Raw genomic sequence first — 21,549 nt, forward strand, 5'->3', positions numbered from 1 at the left:
TACACTCAGCTGGGGAAATTCCTCACAGGCCAGAGTACTCTGTTGAGGGATCTTTGACTACCGCTTTGGGATGAAGGTAATTTGAAAGTTCTGATTTTGATGCCCTTTGAGTGGGAATAAGAAGTATGCGTAATACTTCGATGCACTATTTGACCAAGCCTCGGTGTGGGGACCACACCTTCTGGGGATAGTGATCTTGAACAGCCCTGCTGGGGAATAAGATTTCTCGAATCACTTTGTTAGAGAGAAAAATCTCATTGAGGAATTTGTTGAGAAATGCATCTCTGTTGGGGAACTTTTCTTCAGATGGTGGTTTCGGGATGATGTCCAAATGATTGGGACATTACCTGAATGCTATTCCTGTTTTTTCTTATAAACATCAGTCATATGCATATGTTCATTCAAAATTATCATTGGGACGTTTATGTATTCAAAACAGAAAAAGTGAAAACATTGATTTTGAGCATGAGCTGTATTGATTTTGAAAGAGAGCCATAATAGGCTGATTAGTACAAGGAGACAAAAATCCTAGTAGTAGGAAATTGTCATAAAACTTTGAAAAGTACTTATAAAGAGAAATAGCTATGTGGAAACAATCCAGTCAAGTTTCAACTCTGCTATTGCCAATCTGTCTTCGAGCATCTCATCCCTCACTTGTTGGAAGAAAGTAATTGGACTGATTGGTGCCTTTGATGTGTTGAACCTTGAAGGTGAGTAGGTAGCCAAACGGGACATAGTCATACGCTTTATTCCCTAACTTTTGCCTACGCTGCCTTTTCAGGTTTTCAGCCTACCGGGATAATATTTATATTTTAGTCTCTAACTTTTGCCTGGATCGCCCTTTCAGGTTTTCAATCCACCGAGACGCTCATTTTTTGCCTAAGTCGCCCTTTCAGGTTTTCAACTTAGCGAGCTTTTCTTTAAGCGAAGTATTTCTTGACTATGTCCGCATTTACAGGGTGTGGGAAATCCTCGCCATCCATAGTGGTAAGCAACATGGCTCCGCCGGAGAATACTTTCTTGATTACAAACGGTCCCTCATAAGTGGGAGTCCACTTGCCCCTGGGGTCACCTTGTGGTGAGATGATGCGTTGACCACCAAATCACCGGTTTGGTATGCCTGACTTTTGACTTTCTTGTTGAAGGCTTTGATCATACGCTTCTGGTACAACTGACCATGACAAATAGCTGCGAGCCTCTTCTCATCAATCAAGTTTATCTGGTCCAATCGAGTCTGAATCCAGTCGTCTTCATCTAGATCGGATTCTTTCATAATCCTTAGGGAAGGAATCTGAATTTCAATTGGAAGAACTGCCTCCATACCATAGACTAAGGAAAATGGAGTTGCCCCTGTTGAAGTATGCGCTGATGTGCGATAACCATGAAGAGAAAAGGGTAACATCTCATGCCAGTCTTTGTAGGTTACTGTCATCTTTTGTATGATCTTCTTGATGTTTTTGTTGGCAGCTTCTACGGCGCCATTCATTTTTGGTCGATATGGAGAGGAATTATGATGTTTGATCTTGAGTTGTGTGCATAGTTCAGTAATCATTTTGTTGTTTAAATTTGTGCCATTGTCTGTGATGATCCTTTCAGGGATGCCATACCGACAAATGAGATTGTGCTTGATAAACCGGGCCACAACATTCTTGGTGACTGAAGCAAACGAAGCTGCCTCTACCCATTTTGTGAAGTAGTCAATAGCGACCAGGATAAAACGATGTCCGTTGGAGGCAGTAGGCTTGATTTCTCCAATCATATCAATACCCCACATTGCAAAAGGCCAAGGAGCCTCCAGGACGTTTAACGGGATTGGAGGTACATGTACTTTGTCGGCATATATCTGGCATTTGTGATAAGTTCTGGAGTGACGATGGCAGTCTGTCTCCATGGTAGACCAGTAATAACATGCTCTTAAGATCTTTTTAGCCATTGTATGTCCACTTGAATGAGTACCAAAGGCACCATCGTGCATGTCTTCCATAATCTGTTATGCTTCCTTCTTATTTACACAACGAAGCAAAGTCAAGTCATGGTTGCGTTTGTACAGGATTCCATTACTTAGAAATAATTTAGCAGCAAATCTTCTCAGAAACTTTCTATCGTTAATGGATTCCCCTTCAGGATACTCCTGAGATTCGAGATATCTTTTTAATTCATAGAACCATGGTTTTTCTTCCATTCCTTCAGTGTTAATCTCATTGCAATAGGCTGGTTCATCCTGTCTGTAAATGGTGATCATTGGCGCCTCATTGTCCCACCTGACTTTGAACATAGACGACATGGTAGCTAAGGCGTTAGCCAGTTGATTTTCTTCTCGCGGGATATGTTCAAAAGTGATTTCTTCAAAATAAGGAATCAAACTCAGTACATATTCTTTGTATGGAATTAGATTCGGGTGCTTCGTGTCCCATTCCTCTTTGACTTGATAAATTACAAGGGCAGAGTCTCCGTAGACCTCCCGGAATTTGATTCTCAGATTGATTGCAGCTTTGAGACCCAGAATACATGCTTCATACTCGGCTATATTGTTAGTGCAGTTGAAGCATAATCTGGTAGTGAATGGTGTATGTCCTCCTATAGGAGAAATGATAATAGCTCCGATGCCATTGCCAAGTGCATTAGAAGCTCCATCAAAAACCATAGTCCACCGGGATCTTGGCTCGGGTCCTTCCTCCAGTCCTGGTTGTTTGTCGTCAGTAACTAGCATAATGTCTTCATCCGGGAAGTCAAAGTTCAATGCTTGATAATCATCCACTGCTTGATGAGCCATATGATCAGCTACCACACTTCCTTTGATAAGATAGTAGATTGCATGCTCCTTCCGGCCAGACTCGTCATGTTGCCCCAGTACACACCCCATTGAATCTTCTAACACAGTTAGGTACATTATCAGAGGTCTTCCTTCCACTGGTGGTAACAAGATTGGCGGTTTTTGAAGATATTCTTTGATCTTATCAAAAGCTAATTGACATTTGTCATTCCATCTTTCCGCTTGATCTTTCTTCAACAGTTTGAAGATCGACACACAAGTAGTAGTCATATGGGCAATAAATCTGGCTATGTAATTCAGACGTCCCAAGAATCCTCTGACTTGTTTCTCGGTACGGGGTATGGGCATTTCTTGAATGGCTTTGACCTTGGCAGGATCAACTTCAATACCTTTGCTACTGACAATGAAACCTAAGAGTTTACCGGATCTTACTCCAAAGGTACACTTGTTCGGATTCAGTCGTAACCTGTACTTCTTGAGTCTGTCAAACAGCTTGTGCAGATGACCCAGATGTTCTTCTTCGGTGTTGGACTTTGCAATCATATCATCGACATAAACCTCTATTTCCTGATGAATCATATCATGGAACAGAGCTACCATTGCACGCTGATACGTTGCTCCTGTATTCTTTAAACCAAAGGGCATTACTTTGTAACAAAAGGTTCCCCAGGGTGTTGTGAAGGTTGTTTTTTCCATGTCTTCGGGTGCCATCTTGATTTGATTGTACCCTGGGAATCCATCCATAAAGGAGAATACCTTGCATTGTGCAGTATTGTCGACCAATACATCGATGTGAGGTAAAGGGAAATCATCTTTGGGGCTTGCCCGATTCAGATCTCTGTAGTCTACCACTACAACAAGGAAGCCCTACAAGAGCGCTTTTTTTGGGCTTTAAGAGCGCTTAAAAGCGCTGTTAAAGGCTGCGCTGGCGTAGCCTACAAAAGCGCTTCTAAAAGCGCTCTGGTAGGCCCCCCCTATAAGAGCGCTTTTCTGGAAAAAGCGCTCTCGTAGGTCCCCCTATAAGAGCGTTTTCCTGGAAAAAGCGCTCTCGTAGGCCCCCCTTTAAGAGCGCTTTTTCCAGAAAAGCGCTCTTATAGCCCCCCCTGTGAGAGTTAAAAAAAAAAAAGCAACATACGAAAGCGCTTTTGGAAAAGCGCTCTTATAGGGTGGCCTTTAAGAGCGCTTTTTTAGGAAAAAGCGCTCTTAAAGCCCACCCTATAAGAGCGCTTTTACAGAAGCGCTTTCGTATGTTGCGTTTTTTTTTTTAATTCTTTTTTATTAATCTTTGGCAGCGCTTTTACTTAGAAGCGCTTTAGTAGGTTTGTGAGGTTTTTTAATGTGCAGCCTGTAATTTAATCCTCCCAGTCGACCTGTAATATTTTCGACCTGTAATATTTTCGACCTGTAATTTATTTTCGACCTGTAATTTATTTTCGACGATATTATTTCAGCCATCAGTAAGACAATATATATACCAAAATAATATCCAAAATTATATATATACATCATATATTACAACATCAATAATGTTATATAAAATTGTAAGTAAATCGACACAAATCCTACATGAAAAAGTGCTTAATGTAAAAATGACTCAAATCCTCTTTTATTTCTTCCAACTTAAGTTTCGGGTATGTAGCGGCACGGAATTCGTCAAGGTACTACAAAACAAAAAAAAATATGAATGATACATTTAGTTAAATGTAATAAGTTATATGAAATTATCTTAAGTTATAAATTCATACCGTGAGCGGAATCTCTAATTGATTTGCCTGAAGGATTTCTTTTATATACCTCAATACAAAGTATCCGCAATCGTAACTGTTTCGCTGTTGCGGACACTACATAGAAAAACAAATAAGATTCTATAGTTGTGCATTGTTTTATCAAGTAGCATAAATATATTATAAGCAACATTGTGAAAAATAATGTACCTGCACTTGGATCCAAGTAATGTTGCTAGATTTAGTTCGGGATACCTGTGCGTCCCGTTGACTTCGGAACACTTGTATTGATCTAATTAACAAATATATAAAAGCATATGTTTAGATCAATCCCACAAATAAGTAAATATATATATAAATATACACGAATATATATTTAGAACGATCCCACTTACAAATCAACGATGTCCTTCATGGCCTGATAATTGGTCCATTCACCGTTTACCGAATTCAGATAATACACGACTTCCCTTATAGGGTTGATAGCAAGCAGCAACCAGTGTGCTCTATAAATAAAAACAATAGGTTATATGAAAATTTTGCTATACACAAAAGAAACAGAGATTAGATGAACAAAGAATGAGAAACTAACCCTACTGGTCGGGTATTATACCCCCAAAGATGCAGACATTCTGTGTTGCCGGTGGACATGAATCTATCGACTAATCGCTGTCTAACTGATTCCCGTTCCGAAGCAATTGTCATTCCGCTGCAGTGGGCGGAAGACACGAAACGGAATCTGTTAGACAACGGAGTCCCGCGCAACACTCTGTCATACAACAACCTTAAATAAAAACATAACAAACATTAGATTATTTTCATTGAAATGTGTAAATAAATTATATTGTGATACTAATTAAATAATATATCGGATGAGGGAATATTACCGGATGTATGAGTGCATGTTATTGACGCCTAGTTGATCATGCTTAAAAATCTCCTCCAAGTCATCAAGTTCAATAAGTGACTTGAATTCAATACCGAAGACACTCTCATCCATAACGATTTCACGTAAAGCACCGTCCTTCAAATCGGACATATCAACCATTGTTGCGAGCGTCGACCGGTACCGAGGCACAAAAGCACCGCCTTTTTTTCCCGCTGGCTTCGGAGGACCAGTGGGTGGTACGGTACGAACATGCTACGTCACTTGTTGTGACTCCCGAGCGGATGCCTAAAAATCATATAAGTTAGGTAAAATATAAAATCATGCAGATTTAGATTCAGATTAATTATTAACACTTTAAATGTACCTCTTTTAGTGATGCAACAGACTCCTCCTCCTGTAAAATCCCTTTACCCTTATTTGCGGGTTTTATAGGAGCAATCTAAAATTAAAATGTAAAAAATAGTTAATAAACGGTTTAGAATTGACATTCGAAAACTAAATGATTTCTTAATCGTTTTCAATATACCTCATCACTAATGACAATGAGCTCCGAGGGCCATGCAACAAATGATCCTATTGCATCTCGCAGTAATGTCGTCTCTGAGACCAAGTCGGGTACCGGTAGCATCGCATCATGATCTACTAAAACATCCACCGATACTTTCAGGTGTCCATCCGGGAGCGGTCTATGGTGAAGTAAATCTCCCACAGTGTTGTGCACTTTTCCCTTGCCAACTAGGCGATAACACGGTGCCGATAAGAATAGTTGGCAAGAAGAAATGCCCTAAACCAATAGTAAATATAAAGTCATTATCGTTAACAAAATAGAACAATTTGTAAGGAAATAGAACAATTTGTAAGAAATACCTCGGGAAATTTTCTTTGACCGTTGAAACTAGCTTTATCACTAGTTTCTCTCACCGATGCAGTATTGCACTTTTCTCTCATATACAAATCTTTATCTTTTTGCAATGCAGAGACTTGTGCTTGCAATTCCGCCAACTTTTGCAACACTTCTTCATTTGAAGGATTTCTTCTCCTAGGATTCTTGTAATAAGAGGTTGGAGTCACACCATGACCCTTACCCCTCACCCGACCGGGATACTCAGGAGCATGTAGGGCTCTACTAAGTACGCTCCTATCATCATGATCCTCACCGGTGGACACCGATTGCGACAAGGTCTCCTGTAATTCATTTATATTTCAATAATTATTAGTGGAGATAAAAAATCATTTATATATTAAAAAACATTTTATTTAAATAAAGACACAGTATTATACTTACACATTCAGTATACACTCTCTGAACTTCGGGATCGACGGCTTGATTCTTGCCCACCCGAGCTTCCCTCCACAACACATGTACAGGAAGTGAGGTTTCCTCACTTTTAGACTCCTCCAACTATGCATTGACACAAATCGCAAAATCGTCAAATAAAACACATTTAGACAATTAATTAAAACGCATTTCTATTTACTTACAATTTTATCCTCCAAGCGTGCATATCCCATACGCCCTTTTTTGTATGGATATGCGGGTTTTGATGCTCTCGCGCTATTTGTGACACTCCTTTTCCGAAAAGCTTCATCTCTTTGATTTACAAACTTAACCCAATCTTCTTCATCAATGAAGATCTTATACTTTAGTGGTCTTCCCGGCGCCTCTTCAAGAAAGTTTCCATCTTTATCCTTAAGATAGTTATTTGTCAAAAAAGCTTTCCACCCTCTATATCTTTTTCCGGCCAAACTAAGTATGTACTTTTTACGCTCATCTGGGATGTCAAAGGTCCTCTGCAAAAAAACATACGCATAGTGTGTTAGTATAAGTAATGTAAACAATTTATCATCAATATAATAACAACAACCATATATGGTATATACCTGAAGCTCTTCCCAAATCGCCTTTTTTTTATTATCCAAGTCGTCACTCTTCATATTCCATTTAGCTACGGAGATTGGAATATGCATACGAACAAGTGTACCAATGTAACTTGTCAACGTTGCAGAATTAGGACCAATTGGTTGGTTTTCAGAATTCCATTCCAAAGGGTATACTAATCCTTGGTCTCTATGTCGTATGATTCCCTTCATAATCGTGATGCCTCGTGCAACTTCTTTTGCTTCAGTATCAGGTGGAGCATTTGTATCCGGAGCATCTCTTTCTTGTGAGTTTTCTTGTGAGTTTGCAGGTGGAGCATCTTTATCTGAAGCCATTGAACCTGTATCAAACAAAGTAAAGCACATTAGTACACTATTAATAAGCTTACAATCTATACAAGTCAAACCATGCATGAACAAGTGTATCGGAAACGAAATCGGTACAAATCAAAATGAGCGTCAAAAAAGAAAGTTGTCGGAATTGAACGAAATTTACATGGCTATGGTAAAACGTCCCCACGGACTCAAAAATGAAGTCGGTTTTCCGAAATTCAGACCCTAAGCCCGACTTTTGATTACGGGCAGAAGCAAAACCGATAAAAAAACAGTCCCGAAATGTAAAGATAAGTGCATGAGCAGCTCCGGAATCGTCAAAATAGTATATTTACATGTAAAGAAGTCGACAAACGGATACATGGTTCAAAACAAATTAGTCGGTAAAAATTGAATAAAATAATCGGTACAAATTGAATAAAACAATCGGTACAAATTGAATAAAACAAATTGAATAAGTACTATACTATTGAATAAAACAATCGGTACAAAGTGAATAAAACTATTACCTTTATCACTAACGTCTCTTTCTTTTCTTGGTAGGATTGTGTTCAACGCGTCTCTTAACAACGCGGACGGTTGGATTAATCCAAATACCCTCATTATGATCATTTCTAGTACAAGATTCATTCTCATTTTGATCGCTTCTTGTACAAGAATCAATGCCAACACCAATATCACCTTGATCTTCAATGTTTTCATCAACTATTTTGTTAGATAAAAGCACTATAGACCATTTCGTACTTGAAGGATCATTGACATAGAACACTTGTTTAGCTTGAGAGGCTAGAATGAAAGGCTCATCTTTGTACCCTACCCTATTGAGATCCACTTGCAAAAATCCTGACTTATCCATTCGTATGCCACTATTATTTTCAACCCACTTGCAGCCAAATACAGGAATCTGAAACTTCGCGTAATCAAACACCAAAATGCGCTCGATAACCCCAAAATATGACAAATTTGCAAATTTCGGATTTAAGTCATTCTCACTTGATATGTGCATTGCTTCAGCCACCAAGGTAACACCACTATTTTGCATAGTACTTTTATCATCCTGTTCTTTGGTATAAAATGTGTATCCATTAATTGCGTATGCGCTATAAGAAAGCACAATTACAGTTGGACCATAGGCTAAGCATCTCAACCTTTCTGTTACTGAAGCAGGATCTGAACGATACTTTGAATAAATATGATCCCTAAACCACGGTATGAAACTTCGATTGTGCTCTCGTACTATCCAGTTCTCATTTCTATTTGGATTTAAATCTCGGAGAACAATCTTGTGTATTTCAACATACGGCTCAACCTCAATCTCATTGTGCAGAACATACAAGTGCGCTTGATCCCGTTCGACCATTGATACTGTCACAACTTTATTTCCAATTAGCCTTTTTCCTTCTTTTTTTTCGACAATATGAGACTTAGGGAGTCCAATAGATTGAACATTTGACAGATATTCAGTACAAAACTCAACCGCTTCTTCAACAACATATCGTTCCGCAATACAGCCCTCCGGTCGACTTCTGTTTTTCACGTACCCTTTTAATATTTTCATATAACGTTCAGCAGGGTACATCCATCTCATATAAGCTGGTCCGCACAATTGTGTCTCTTTCACAAGATGCACGACTAGATGAACCATTATGTCAAAAAACGAGGGAGGAAAATACATTTCAAGATCACATAAAGTAAAAACTATCTCTTTTTGCAATGTTGGTAAGATCGCGGGATCGACCACCTTACTGCAAATTGACCTGAAGAAGAAACACAGCTTAGTTATTGCGCTTCTTACTTTTTCTGGAAGAATAGAACGTATACCTATTGGTAAAAAATGTTCCATTATAACATGACAATCATGCGTCTTCAAACTCTTTAACTTGAGGTCTTTCATGGACACAAGTCTTCTAATATCTGAAGAGTAGCCTTCTGGAACTTTAACTTCACTGAGAAACTTACACAATGTTTTCTTCTCCTTTCTAGATAGAGTGTAAACAGCAGGTGGCAGATATGTTCGTCTTCCTTTCGTCACGGGTCCCAATTCAGTTCTCATTCCCATGTTTACCATGTCCTTCCTTATGTTAAGGCCATCCTTAGACTTTCCTTGTATATTGAGTAACGTACCTATGACGCTGTCAAATACATTTTTTTCAATATGCATAACATCCAGGAAATGTCTTACGTACAACGACTTCCAATATGGAAGTTCAAAAAAAATTGACTTCTTCTTCCACCCACCCTTGACAAGTGAATGTGCAAAAGGCTTGCCAAACTGAGTGCTCACATCTTTCACCTTTTCAAAAATTTGATCACCTGACAAAAAAGGCGGGGCTGTACCGTGTTCGGCCTTTCCGTTGAATGCTTTTCTCCACCCACGGTAGTGATGATTAGAATTTAAGAATCTACGATGGCCAAGAAAGACATTCTTCTGACAAAGCTCCAATCGTGTCGTATCGGTTTCATCTTCACAAACGGGACACTCCTTTTGACCTTTATTGCTGTACCCGGATAGATTTCCGTATGCTGGAAAATCATTAATTGTTCCAAACAACATCGCCCTCAAGTTGAAACTTTCCTTCCTATACCCATCGTAAACCTCCACACCGTTCTCCCACAAAAACTTTAAATCTTCGATTAAGGGTGCCAAGTATACATCTATGTCATTCCCTGGTTGTTTAGGCCCAGAAATTAGCATAGATAACATCATGTACTTACGCTTCATACATAGCCACGGAGGTAGGTTATAGATCATAAGAATCACAGGCCATGTGCTATGCGAGATACTTTGAATACCATGCGGGTTCATTCCATCAGTAGACAATGACAACCGAAGGTTTCTTGCTTCTTTTCCAAATTCAGGATATTCAGTATCAACTTTCATCCATTGTGGTGAGTCTGCCGGATGTCGCAACTTTCCATCAATAATTCTTTCATCTGCATGCCAAGTCAAGTGTCTTGAATCGGTCTCACTACGATACATGCGTCTAAATCTCGGAATTATAGGAAAATACCATAAGACTTTAGCAGGAGACAACTTTTTCTTATATCGAGGGGCACCACATTTAGGACACTCATTCAACGCTGCATACTCGTTTCGAAACAAAACTCAATCGTTTGGACATGCATGTATCTTATCATAGCTCATGCCAATAGAGGACAACATCTTTTTGGCTTCATACGTTCGATTGGGAAGAACATTATCCTCTGGTAGCATATCTTTCATAAGGGCTAATAACTCTGTGAAACTTTTATCCGACCATCCATTGTCCGCCTTTAAGTTGTACAACTTTAACACCGCAGACAATCTTGTGAATTTTGAACAACCATCATACAACGGTTTCTCTGCATCGCTTACCAACCTCTCAAACATTTTGGGACAATCCACAAGATCTTCTTCAAGCGCTTCTGCAATCTCTTCGACTCGATCGCAATCGTATGTGTCTGTGCAATCGTCGTTTGAAGCATACTTCCTATTACAACTCGACCCAGCATTCCCGTTACTTTTCTCACCATGCATTGTCCAACATGTATAACTTCTATCAATTCCAAACCGTAGTAAATGGGATCCCAACTTTTTCCCGTCAACCTTATCCCCATAACAGCAACCCAAGCAAGGACACGGCATTCGAAGCGGGTCTTCGGAGTGCGCAACCGCAAACTCAACGAATTTCCATACCCCTTTCTCGTACTCTTTCGACAATCGGTTTGATCTCATCCATGTCTTATCCATGACTTAATTAAGCTAAACAAATGCTTCTTGGTTTCTCTATCAGGTACTAAGGAATTCTGTCAAGATAATAAATAGCTATCATCATAATAGAATACCTAATCAGAATACCTGATTTCTTAAAGAAGACATTACCTTATTTCTAAGTAATATAAGTCCACAAACCAAAAAATTGGTTGAGAGACACTAAATTGATATTAAAATTTAAAAAGAAGAAAATAACAAACTATAACAAACTATAAATTTAAAAAGTGAAATTTCTTTTTATGTTAAAATTCAAACATTTTTTATGAAAGCAAATTTGAACTAAAAAATAGAGAAACACATGTTCCTAATTATTTCCTAATTTTGATCTATCACCATTCATGGAACAAGTTATACACATGTTTTAACTATCAAAACACCATATTTCCATCTTCTAATTTTACTCCAATTCATCATTGAATCTTAGTTTTATGTCACAACTCAAACCACCTAAACTCTCTTAAAACTAATAAGGAAGATTCAAAACTCATAATCATACATGTAAGATTTACTAAATCATAATTCTACCATGATTATCCAAACAACAACACAAAACATGATCATCCAATTTCATCAATTCACCATAACTATGAAACTCCCCAGAATTTCAGAATTTCCTCAATCTTTCCACCAAAACTCAGTGTTGTTCCAAATGTCAGTGTTGTTCTAAATGTCAGTTCTAAAGATTCTAAATGTTCCATATAAAATTCCAAACAAATTCTCATAAGCATATTCAAAAACATATAGCAGTATGAATAAGAACATATAGCAACCCACATACAGCATATTCAAAAACTTAGAAATTACCTAAAGGGATGCAGGGATAACGGAGAACGGAGGGAGAACGGAGAACAGACGGAGGCGGAAACGGCGAACGGAGGCGGAGACGGAGGCGGAAACGGTGGCGGAGACGGAGGACGGAGGACGGAGGAACTGAAATTGATTTAGGGAAGAATCTGAGATTTAGGGATACTGAGAATAAATATACACAAATATAATTGCATGTATCTAGTTACATATAAATAGACATTTATATAAATAATGCATATATGCTCCACTGTACCAAACAAAACTCATGTAACTAATGCATGCTAACATAAACTACAAGATATTTATGTAAGAGCATCAATACAAAAAGAATAAGTCACAAATCTATAACATTGACAATACTAGAAATTGTGTCAATGGAAAACTATAATTTCAATTTAAAATAATGCAACCAAATTTTAGTATATCTTCAATCCATTGTCAATAACATGTACTTATTAACAATAACACATAAATTAGTAGAATGCATTGTCAATATCATGTTCTTTAACATCTTCAAAGAGAGTAATTAATGCATAAATTCATCTTCAAAAACTCCAAAACATATTAGAAGTTGTATCTGACAGAGTTGAAAAGCTTCAACTCATTGGAGAACAATGTAACTACTGGAACAACCTTCTATTAGACTCAATCAACATGACTACTCTAACAGTTACAACCAGTGTATGGTGTTGCTGCTGTCACAAGTGGGGAAGGTGCACCACTTTTGGCTCTGAAATAATCTTCTACTCTAAATTGTTGAGTAACTTAATAACTCAACATAACATGATTATCTAAATTGATAAATTTGACACTGACAATAAGCTTGAACAAAACCCTAAATATGGAGAAGAAGATTTTACCTGAAAACAGTGATGCCGGAGAAGAGAGGTAACGGCCACGACGGCTGGAGACGGACGGAGGAGAGACGGACGGAGACGGACGGCGGCGATGAGACGGACGGCGGTGACGAGACAGAGCGAGTAGACAGACGGAGTTGGTGGTACGAAGAGATGAAATGCTGGAGATCGAAGATAATGAACAGAAGCGTATCTGAAAGAATAAACCCTCAATTTTATTAATTTTAATTATAACATGGGGTACCAAAGCGCTTTTAAAGAGCGCTCTCATAGCATGGGGTACCAGAGCGCTTTTAAAAAGCGCTCTCAAAGCATGGGGTACCAGAGCGTTTTTTAACTAAAAAGCGCCGTCGTATCATGGGCTATAAGAGCGCTTTCAAAAGCGCTTTCACAAGTCAGTCTATAAGAGCGCTTTTCAAAAGCGCTTTCGTAGGGTATGCACATTTTTAGCGAATTTTTTTTAAAAAGGCTATGAGAGCGCTTTCACTTAAAAGCGCTTTTAAGTTTCCACCTATAAGAGCGCTTTTCAAAAGCGCTTTCGTAGGATATGCACTTTTTTTAGCAATTTTTTTTTGAAAGGCTATGAGAGCGCTTTCACTATAAAGCGCTTTCGTAAGGGCGCTTTTAAAAACCATTTTTGGCGTAGTGTACACACATTCTGACTTTCCCGTCTTTTTTAGGCACAGGCACGATATTAGCTATCCAAGGAGGATAACTCACAACTTTGATCGCAACTTTACGTGTCTATTAATCTGATGACTGCAAGTGCACAGTCGTGTCGTGTAGTTTTAAAAGATATCGAATCCACAGGGACTATGAATCGATCTACCGTTATCTAAGGTTACTATGTAAAGCTAAGGCTACTAATATTTTGATTGTTCCTAAGGGAAAGTGATTGTGAATAATAAGAAATATAATAATAGACGGATATCAGTATGTATTTCGTTTAACTTTAGGCGATCCGAAGGTCCATAGGCTAATGCATAATTCGATTAAAAATCTTTATTAATTCAATTGATTAAAAGTCTTCCTCTCAAACTTTCGCTATGTTGATTTAGACTACTATCCTAACTCGTAATGTACGCTTTCGCCATCCCATTAGATTTTAGAAAAGCTTTTTGGAAACAACGTAATTAATAAAATGCTTGTTTTATGAAGTTGTTATCTATTTAAATCTCCTAATCTCAAACTTTCGCTCTGTTGACTCGGAACATGCTAATATCCCTAACGTACGCTTTCGCCATCCCGCCCGGGTGTAAAAACATTTTTTGAAAATAAATAAGTCCTAATTAGTTTTAATACGCTTTCGCCATCCTTAAAACTAATGTCCTATGTCCACTATCCAGTTAAAGATCTCAAACTTTCGCTCTATTGATTTTAACCTTTGACCGTCTTAAACCCTCAAACTTTCGCTCTATTGGTTTTAAGACTTACTAATTAAATTAGACATACAAACCAAAAACAAGTGATAATTAATAAAACATAATTAAGCCAATTTATTTCGGATCCCACAATTAACTTACTTTACATACCGATATCTTAGTAAATTAGCCATACATATTAATACAGTTAAGCATGCATAAATTAATTTGGCTTATAATAAAAGGCATGTTAAATGGCATATAATATATCATGCAATAATAATATAAATAAAAGCGGTAAATAATAAACCTGAATAAAATAAATTGTGATTGAATCTTGAAGTATCGAACTTCCACCACAGGTTGGCTGGGTGTTCTTTGGAATTAAACGGACAGAAATTAAAACAAGGAAAATAAAACGATAAATCTAACGTAAGGCTAGATTTATAAAAGGTTCACAACAATTTCCGGTGTAGAAATTGTTATGAGAAAATAAGACTGTTTAAATGAAAGCAGGAAGCAAATAGCAATCGCGGAACAATTTCGGCAGCACTTCGTTATCAGGAAATCGGACCCACTTGAACTGAAGTAGCAGCCTCTATTTATAGGCGAGGGACTGCAGTTGGGATGCGTGAAAGTAGGAACTTCTCAGACTGGGGCTTGGAGACGCACGTCTCCACTTCTTTAGGGAGACTCAGCACATGACTTGAGACGTGCGTCTCAAGTGGAGAAAATATAGGAAGAGCTGGAGACGGGCGTCTCCATTTTGGTGACGTGGCATGGGGACGTTGGAGACGTGCGTCTCCACGTGCTGGAATGATTTGGGCCACGCGCAATTGGCTTCTTCGTGGGCTGGTCTGTCTCTTTGGGCATTTGGGCCTTATTTGCACTTCTTTTTCACTTCAGCACCCCTTTTTCATCTTTTATTCATAAATATTGGTCATTTTAGCTCCATTTCTTTTCCTTTTCACAAATAGTCTCAATAAGAGAGTAAAACCTGAAACAAAGAAAATACTCGCATAATATCATAATAAATCAATATAATAAACGGAAAATGCTATAAATATCTACGGATTTCAAGCTAAATATACGATATAAAATCGTGTTATCAAATTCCCCCAGACTTGAACCTTTGCTTGTCCTCAAGCAAAATAATAAGATAAAGATAGGAGGACAGCGAAATGAAATACGCTTCCACCACGTCGTTCGGTCATACTCAGCTACAGAGTGTTCTTGTTTGAAAATAATGTTGCAGATCCTAGCAATAAACTTATAGTACTGACACTAGACAACTCCCAACATGCATACCAATCCCAATCATGCCATTATAGCTTGACCTTGACTCGTCATCATGTTTTACCCTTTTCATTCGCGTGCAATCACATTAAGCCCATTATCTTGACACACACATAGCAGAGTAGTCGGTTAGTGACTATGATCCTTCTTATGGAGTTCTGGCACATTTATGTGGTTTACTCCTTAGCGCTCATTTGTATATTGTGGGGAATCGGACAATAGTCCTTCCTACCAAGTTCAGTACCAGATATCTTCTGAACCAATCAACAATGAGTTTTTAAATCCTTTGTATTTGAGATTTGTGACCGTTAGGTTAAATGATCTTGTGAGGATCAACTTACTTAGTAGGCACATTTCTTATTAGCGGTTAAGCACATAATTATTATTATAAGGATCATACACTTATATTCATCGACTCTCTGCGTAGTTGGTATCTAAGACGGTGCCGACTGCTAGAATAAACTACTAAGGGTTATTTCAAAAATTAAAGTCGATGGTTTTGGTATAAAGGGTATTCAAATCGGTTACGCATACTTGGGGGTTTTAGAGTGTTGGGACAATAAGGGTATTGTCTTGAATCTTTTATGCGTTAAGTATTTGAGTAGCTTCGTATTTCTTGAACGTGTGGGGTTATGCGTTTATCGTTTTGGAGCAAAAATTTTGTTATGGCTCAAGAAAATGGAAGAAATTGTAATAGCCACGGAATTATACATATAAGACTTGAAATTCCATAAATATTCTTTATTGAATTAGAAAAGAAACATTACAAGGAAGGGAAATAAACTGAAAGGAAATAAAAATAAAGCAAGTAATACGACTCCCCCAGACTTAAATGATGCAGTGTCCTCAATGCATGTGAACTACTCCTCAGTGTTGCGGTTGCAGAAACTGCTTGCGCCTCTTGTACGAACACGGCGACGTCTATTAGTAGGAGAGCCATTTACACGAATGTTAAGATCATGCAATTGTGTAGCAATTTCAGTGTATTGACCTTCGTTCCTAATAGCGTAGTCACGGTGCTCTTGTTGCATCTCTCGAATAAGCCTTAGTGTTTCGCTTTGATTTGTCTGCATAGCTTGAAAAAGTTGGTCTTGGCGTTGAATAGCAGCATACATGGCATCAAGAGTGATAGGCGGAGGGTTGTTTGGAGGAGGTTGGTTGACATCAGCTTGTTCTTGGTTGAGTTCTTCTTCCATTACATCCACAGGTTCATTAGGATGTTCAGGTTGGTTATCTTGAGGATTATCATTAATGAGCCTCCAACGTTGAACATAACGGATGTTGATTCGCTCTGGGCATGGCAGGACGACATAAGGAATCAGAACTTTGTTGACGACCAAAGTTTAGTGGCCATCATGACGGGGTGAAACCAAGTGAGAGTCACGGCAGTAAGTGAGATTGAGGGATTGAGCAGGCATCATGAGATGAGAGAGGGAGATGAGGTCATCACCAAGACCTAAGGCACAGGCCAAGGAAGTAATAATTCCGCCAAACAGGAAGGGGTTTGTAGCGGGGGCGTTGATGCAGCCTTGGATGTGTTGGAGCATAAAAGGTGCGGCATTGAAACGGATATTGTTTAGCGCACAGTATAAGAAAAATAATTCATTTTGGTTTACCTTGTGGTTGTTGGATCTTGCAAAAATAGTGTGCCCCAAAACACGTTGAAAATAACGTATAGCGGGGTTTTGAATATGAGAAGCATGTAGAGTCCTCCAACCGGTAGGGATTTCGCCAGTAAGATTAAACCGAAATTCGAAAGCAAGTTCTTCCCAAGATCGGCCATCGAGTTCTTGAAAGATTGTGCGGAGAGCATTTGGTGCATTATTAAAATGCAAGTACGTAGCCACTGCTTCTTGATCCAGAGTAAATTCACGGTTAAACATCCGAAATTGGATGGTACCGGTTAAAAGTTATTGATCAGAAGAAGAGTCGTAATTAAAAGAGCTCAAGAAATCTAAGACGAGCGGCTCATAAGTTGGTACGGGTTCGGTACAGAGATGATGTAGGCTAGATTTTGTGAGCAAACGGGTGACACCATCTATGAGACCCAGAGTTTCTAGACATTCGATGTTCACAAATTTCGTGGGAACAACCGAACGTTCATAAAATGCGAGGTATTTGGTTCTTTGAGCATGGTTGTCATCCTCTCGAAAGATAATATTTGAAAGGTTAGGAGGTGGCCTCTCAGGACGCACACTACGGATGATTGAACGTGGAGGCATGATGTGTTTGGAAAGAAAAATAGTATGGAGAGTAGAAGAGTAGAAAATGGTTTGGAGGTTGTAAAGAAGAAGAGTGGTGGTGGTGTGGTTTTATAGTGAGGTTTGAAAATGGTGTGGTTAATGTAGAATTAAAATGGAGTTATGGTGGTGTTTGAAGTTTGAATGGAATGGAGAAATGGGAAATGATGTAGAGTTAAAGAGGTGAATGATGGAGGATGAATGAGGTTTATGGTGTTTAAATGGAAGAAATAATGGGGAGAATGAAGAATATTGAATGATGAATTTTGAAATTCAAAATTCAAAATTCAAAAAGGGAGTAAAGATGCTTCTGCATGGTCAAATGCAGACTGCTGCCCTTGGGAGACGCGCGTCTCAGGCAGTCAGTCTGCTGGGGGACAGGGTATGAAGACGGGCGTCTCCTGTCCTTTGCATGCAGAGTTCTGGTCCCACAGAGTTGGAGACGTGCGTCTCCTAGCTTAGGGAGGTGGTTCCACGCATGCACTGGTTTAGACAGTTCTGACAGATACCATTAAGTAGTGAATAATAGTTCAGAACAGTGTCATTGTTTCATACTATAAACAGCAAAAATAATGGTAACCAGGAATATATAACAGTTAATAGTAGTGCATTATAACACAATAGCAGTAATGAATAAAATCATGCATTTGGAATTAAAACCGGTACTGAGTGTTGATAGAAACAGAATTTTAAAGTGCAGAAAATGAAATTCTAAACTAAAAATTGAAATTGCTAAAACTAGAAATAAAATCTAATAATCTAAGTGGTAACATCTAGCCACGTCTATTGTTGTGCACATTGGAATAAATGTGTTTGAAAACTTCGTCGAACTGAGCATTGACGGTGTCGATGAAATCAAAGAAGTGCATTTGCAGAGTGTGTAACTCGTTGCGCACATGTGGTACATCGTGTTGCAATGCATTGATGGCTTGCTCATGTGTGTTCTGATTAGGATTTCTTTGGTTCACTGATTCGGTGGATGCAGCAGGTTGTTATGGTTCAAGCTCGACATCAGTCATATCTTCAGTAGGAGTCTCAGGCTCATACTCAGGAATGGGTTCATCTTCGGGAAGAGGCTCATATTTAGGCACATGATCATCCTCAGGCATAGGTTCATATTCAGGTTCAAGGTAATCTAAGGGTATATTTCCTTGTTCATAGTATCCAGGAGGAGTGTCAGGCTCAGATTCCGATGCGTGCATTTCTTCATCAAAATGTTCATAAGCTTGTGGGGTTTCAGGTGAGGCTTCTCTCTCAGGAATCTGACCATAATAAAGCCAGTTAGCAGGGTTGTGCACAGTCGTCTTTGGACTCGGTAAGGTGAACTGATCCAATACTTTAGTATCAATGAGTAAATCAAACTGATCAGGTCCAAGGTTACCAATGATACCTCGATTAAAGCAGAAGCGAATGTCCATAGAATTGTGGGAACCAAAAGGTGTCAATCTAAGTAGAGGTATTCTCAGTCCTATGGCGTTTGCAATCATAGTGACAAATCCGCCGATCAGAATAGGTGAAACTTCGACTTGCATGATGCGCTCAAAGTTTGTTAGCATAAATGCGATGGCGTTGACCGGACGATTTTGAGAGGTGCAGAACATGATGAATAACTCTTCTCTAGTAACTTCAGTAATATTATCGGGTTTACCGAAGATGTAGTGAGCGATGATCTTATGCAAGTATCTGAAAGCAGGGTTATGGATGTTCTCGGATTGAAACTCGTTCTCTTCAGGGTTATCATTTCCAGTGATCTTGCCCCAAAATCTTTCCAACTCCCAGTATGCAAGACTGTCTTCAGCTATTGTTGTGTATGCATCTGATCCATGAGGTAGTTCTAACATTTCAGCAAAATCTCGGATGCAAAACTGATATTCCAAACCAAAGAGTCGAAAGAGGATGACTCATTTCCTCAGCCCTTGTCCACAGTTAGGAAGATAAGTCAAGGAGCTCAAGAATTCTAGAGTGAGCTTTCGGTAAGTACTAAACTTGCGGAACAGGTGAGAACCGGTCCAACCGATTTGGTTCAGCAAGTGCATGACGCTTTCTTCGATACCAAGTCTTTCCATAGTCGGCTGGTGAGGGTAGCGAGTCAAATCCATTTGCCTCTCAGCCAGCTTAGCATATCTCGCTTCTTGCCCTCTACCACGGAACACAACTTCCATATTGTCAACTTCTTGCATCTTGAAGAGTTAGTAGTTAAGAAAACCTATAAGTTGAAAATATTAAGATTAAGTTAGAACTAGGCTAGTGTTGTTTTAAAAAGGAAAAATAAAGGGAAAAATAAAATAAAAATGTAACAAGTTATAATAATAAATATAATTATAAAACGGAAAGATTTTCACGATTTAAAGATAGCGGTTATAATTATAGTAATTATTATAAAATGTAGGAAAAATATAAAAATAATTAAAATTAAAATAATTCAAAAATAGAATAGAATATTAAAATAAAAATAAAATTAAAAAATAAAAATAATTAAAAATAAATGTGGGTTGTCTCTCACCAAGCGCTTTGTTTAATGTCGTAAGCTCGACGATTTTAAAATAGAAAACTATTTTTTCGAAAGAGCGGGTAGCTTGTCAAGTTTAAAAATTTGGATGTTTTCGTCGTGTTCGAGATGATGGTAATACTTAAGACGTTGCCCATTTACGACAAAAGGTTTGACGGTTTCTCCTTTGATTTCTATCGCTTCGCTCGGAAATATGTTAGTGATTTCGAAAGGGCCAGACCATCTAGATCGTAACTTTCTAGGAAATAATTTTAATCTAGAATTAAATAGGAGTACTTTATCGCCTATGCTAAAAATTTTCCTAGATATACGCTTGTCATGCCATTTTTTCGTTCTCTCTTTATAGATTTTAGCGTTTTCATAAGCGTATTGTCTAAGTTCGTCTAATTCGTTTATGTCTAGAAGTCGTTTCTCACCAGCGGTAGTGTAGTTTAAATTTAAATTTTTAATGGCCCAATAGGCTTTATGTTCTAACTCTACCGGAAGGTGGCATGATTTTCCATAAACGAGTTTGAATGGGGTGGTTCCAATTAGAGTTTTGAAAGTTGTTCTATAAGCCCATAAAGCTTCATTTAACTTGGTTGACCAATCCTTTCTAGATATAGCAACAGTTTTCTCCAATATTTGTTTTATTTCGCGGTTAGATACTTCTACTTGTCCGCTTGTTTGTGGATGGTATGGTGTAGCTATTCGATGATTTACTCCATATTTTCGAAGGAGTTTCTCAAGGATTCTTGAAATGAAATGGGACCCACCATCGCTAATTACCAGTCTTGGCACACCGAACCTAGGAAAGATGACGTTTTTGAAGAGTTTGATAACTACTCGTGTATCGTTTGTAGGAGAAGCGATAGCTTCTATCCATTTCGAAACATAATCGACAGCTACGAGTATATATTGATTTCCGAATGATGATGGAAACGGACCCATAAAGTCTATTCCTCAGACGTCAAATATTTCTACTTCTAGAATGCCCTTTTGAGGCATTTCGTCACGTCTCGAAATATTTCCGGTTCGTTGGCATCTATCACAGTTTAATACAGCAAAATAAACGTCTTTCCACAGGTTGGGCCAGAAGAGTCCAGATTGAAGGATTTTGGCGCAGGTTCTAGATGTGCTATGGTGTCC

The 21,549-nt window shown here is 38.5% G+C and overlaps 1 protein-coding gene across 1 annotated transcript; it reads right to left on the bottom strand.

Moving 5' to 3' along the window:
• Positions 1 to 6,121: 6,121 nt before the first annotated feature.
• Positions 6,122 to 19,114, bottom strand: LOC131597530 (uncharacterized). The gene is made up of 6 exons (XM_058870222.1): positions 19,004 to 19,114; positions 13,019 to 13,208; positions 12,156 to 12,281; positions 7,268 to 7,605; positions 7,146 to 7,177; positions 6,122 to 6,170 (listed from the first exon to the last, which is right to left on the bottom strand). Exons 1-6 carry the CDS (start codon positions 19,112 to 19,114, stop codon positions 6,122 to 6,124), a joined length of 846 nt encoding a protein of 281 aa, XP_058726205.1.
• Positions 19,115 to 21,549: the final 2,435 nt, after the last annotated feature.

This window comes from Vicia villosa, linkage group LG4 (assembly GCF_029867415.1).
Source record: "Vicia villosa cultivar HV-30 ecotype Madison, WI linkage group LG4, Vvil1.0, whole genome shotgun sequence".
Classification (NCBI taxonomy): Eukaryota; Viridiplantae; Streptophyta; class Magnoliopsida; order Fabales; family Fabaceae; genus Vicia; species Vicia villosa.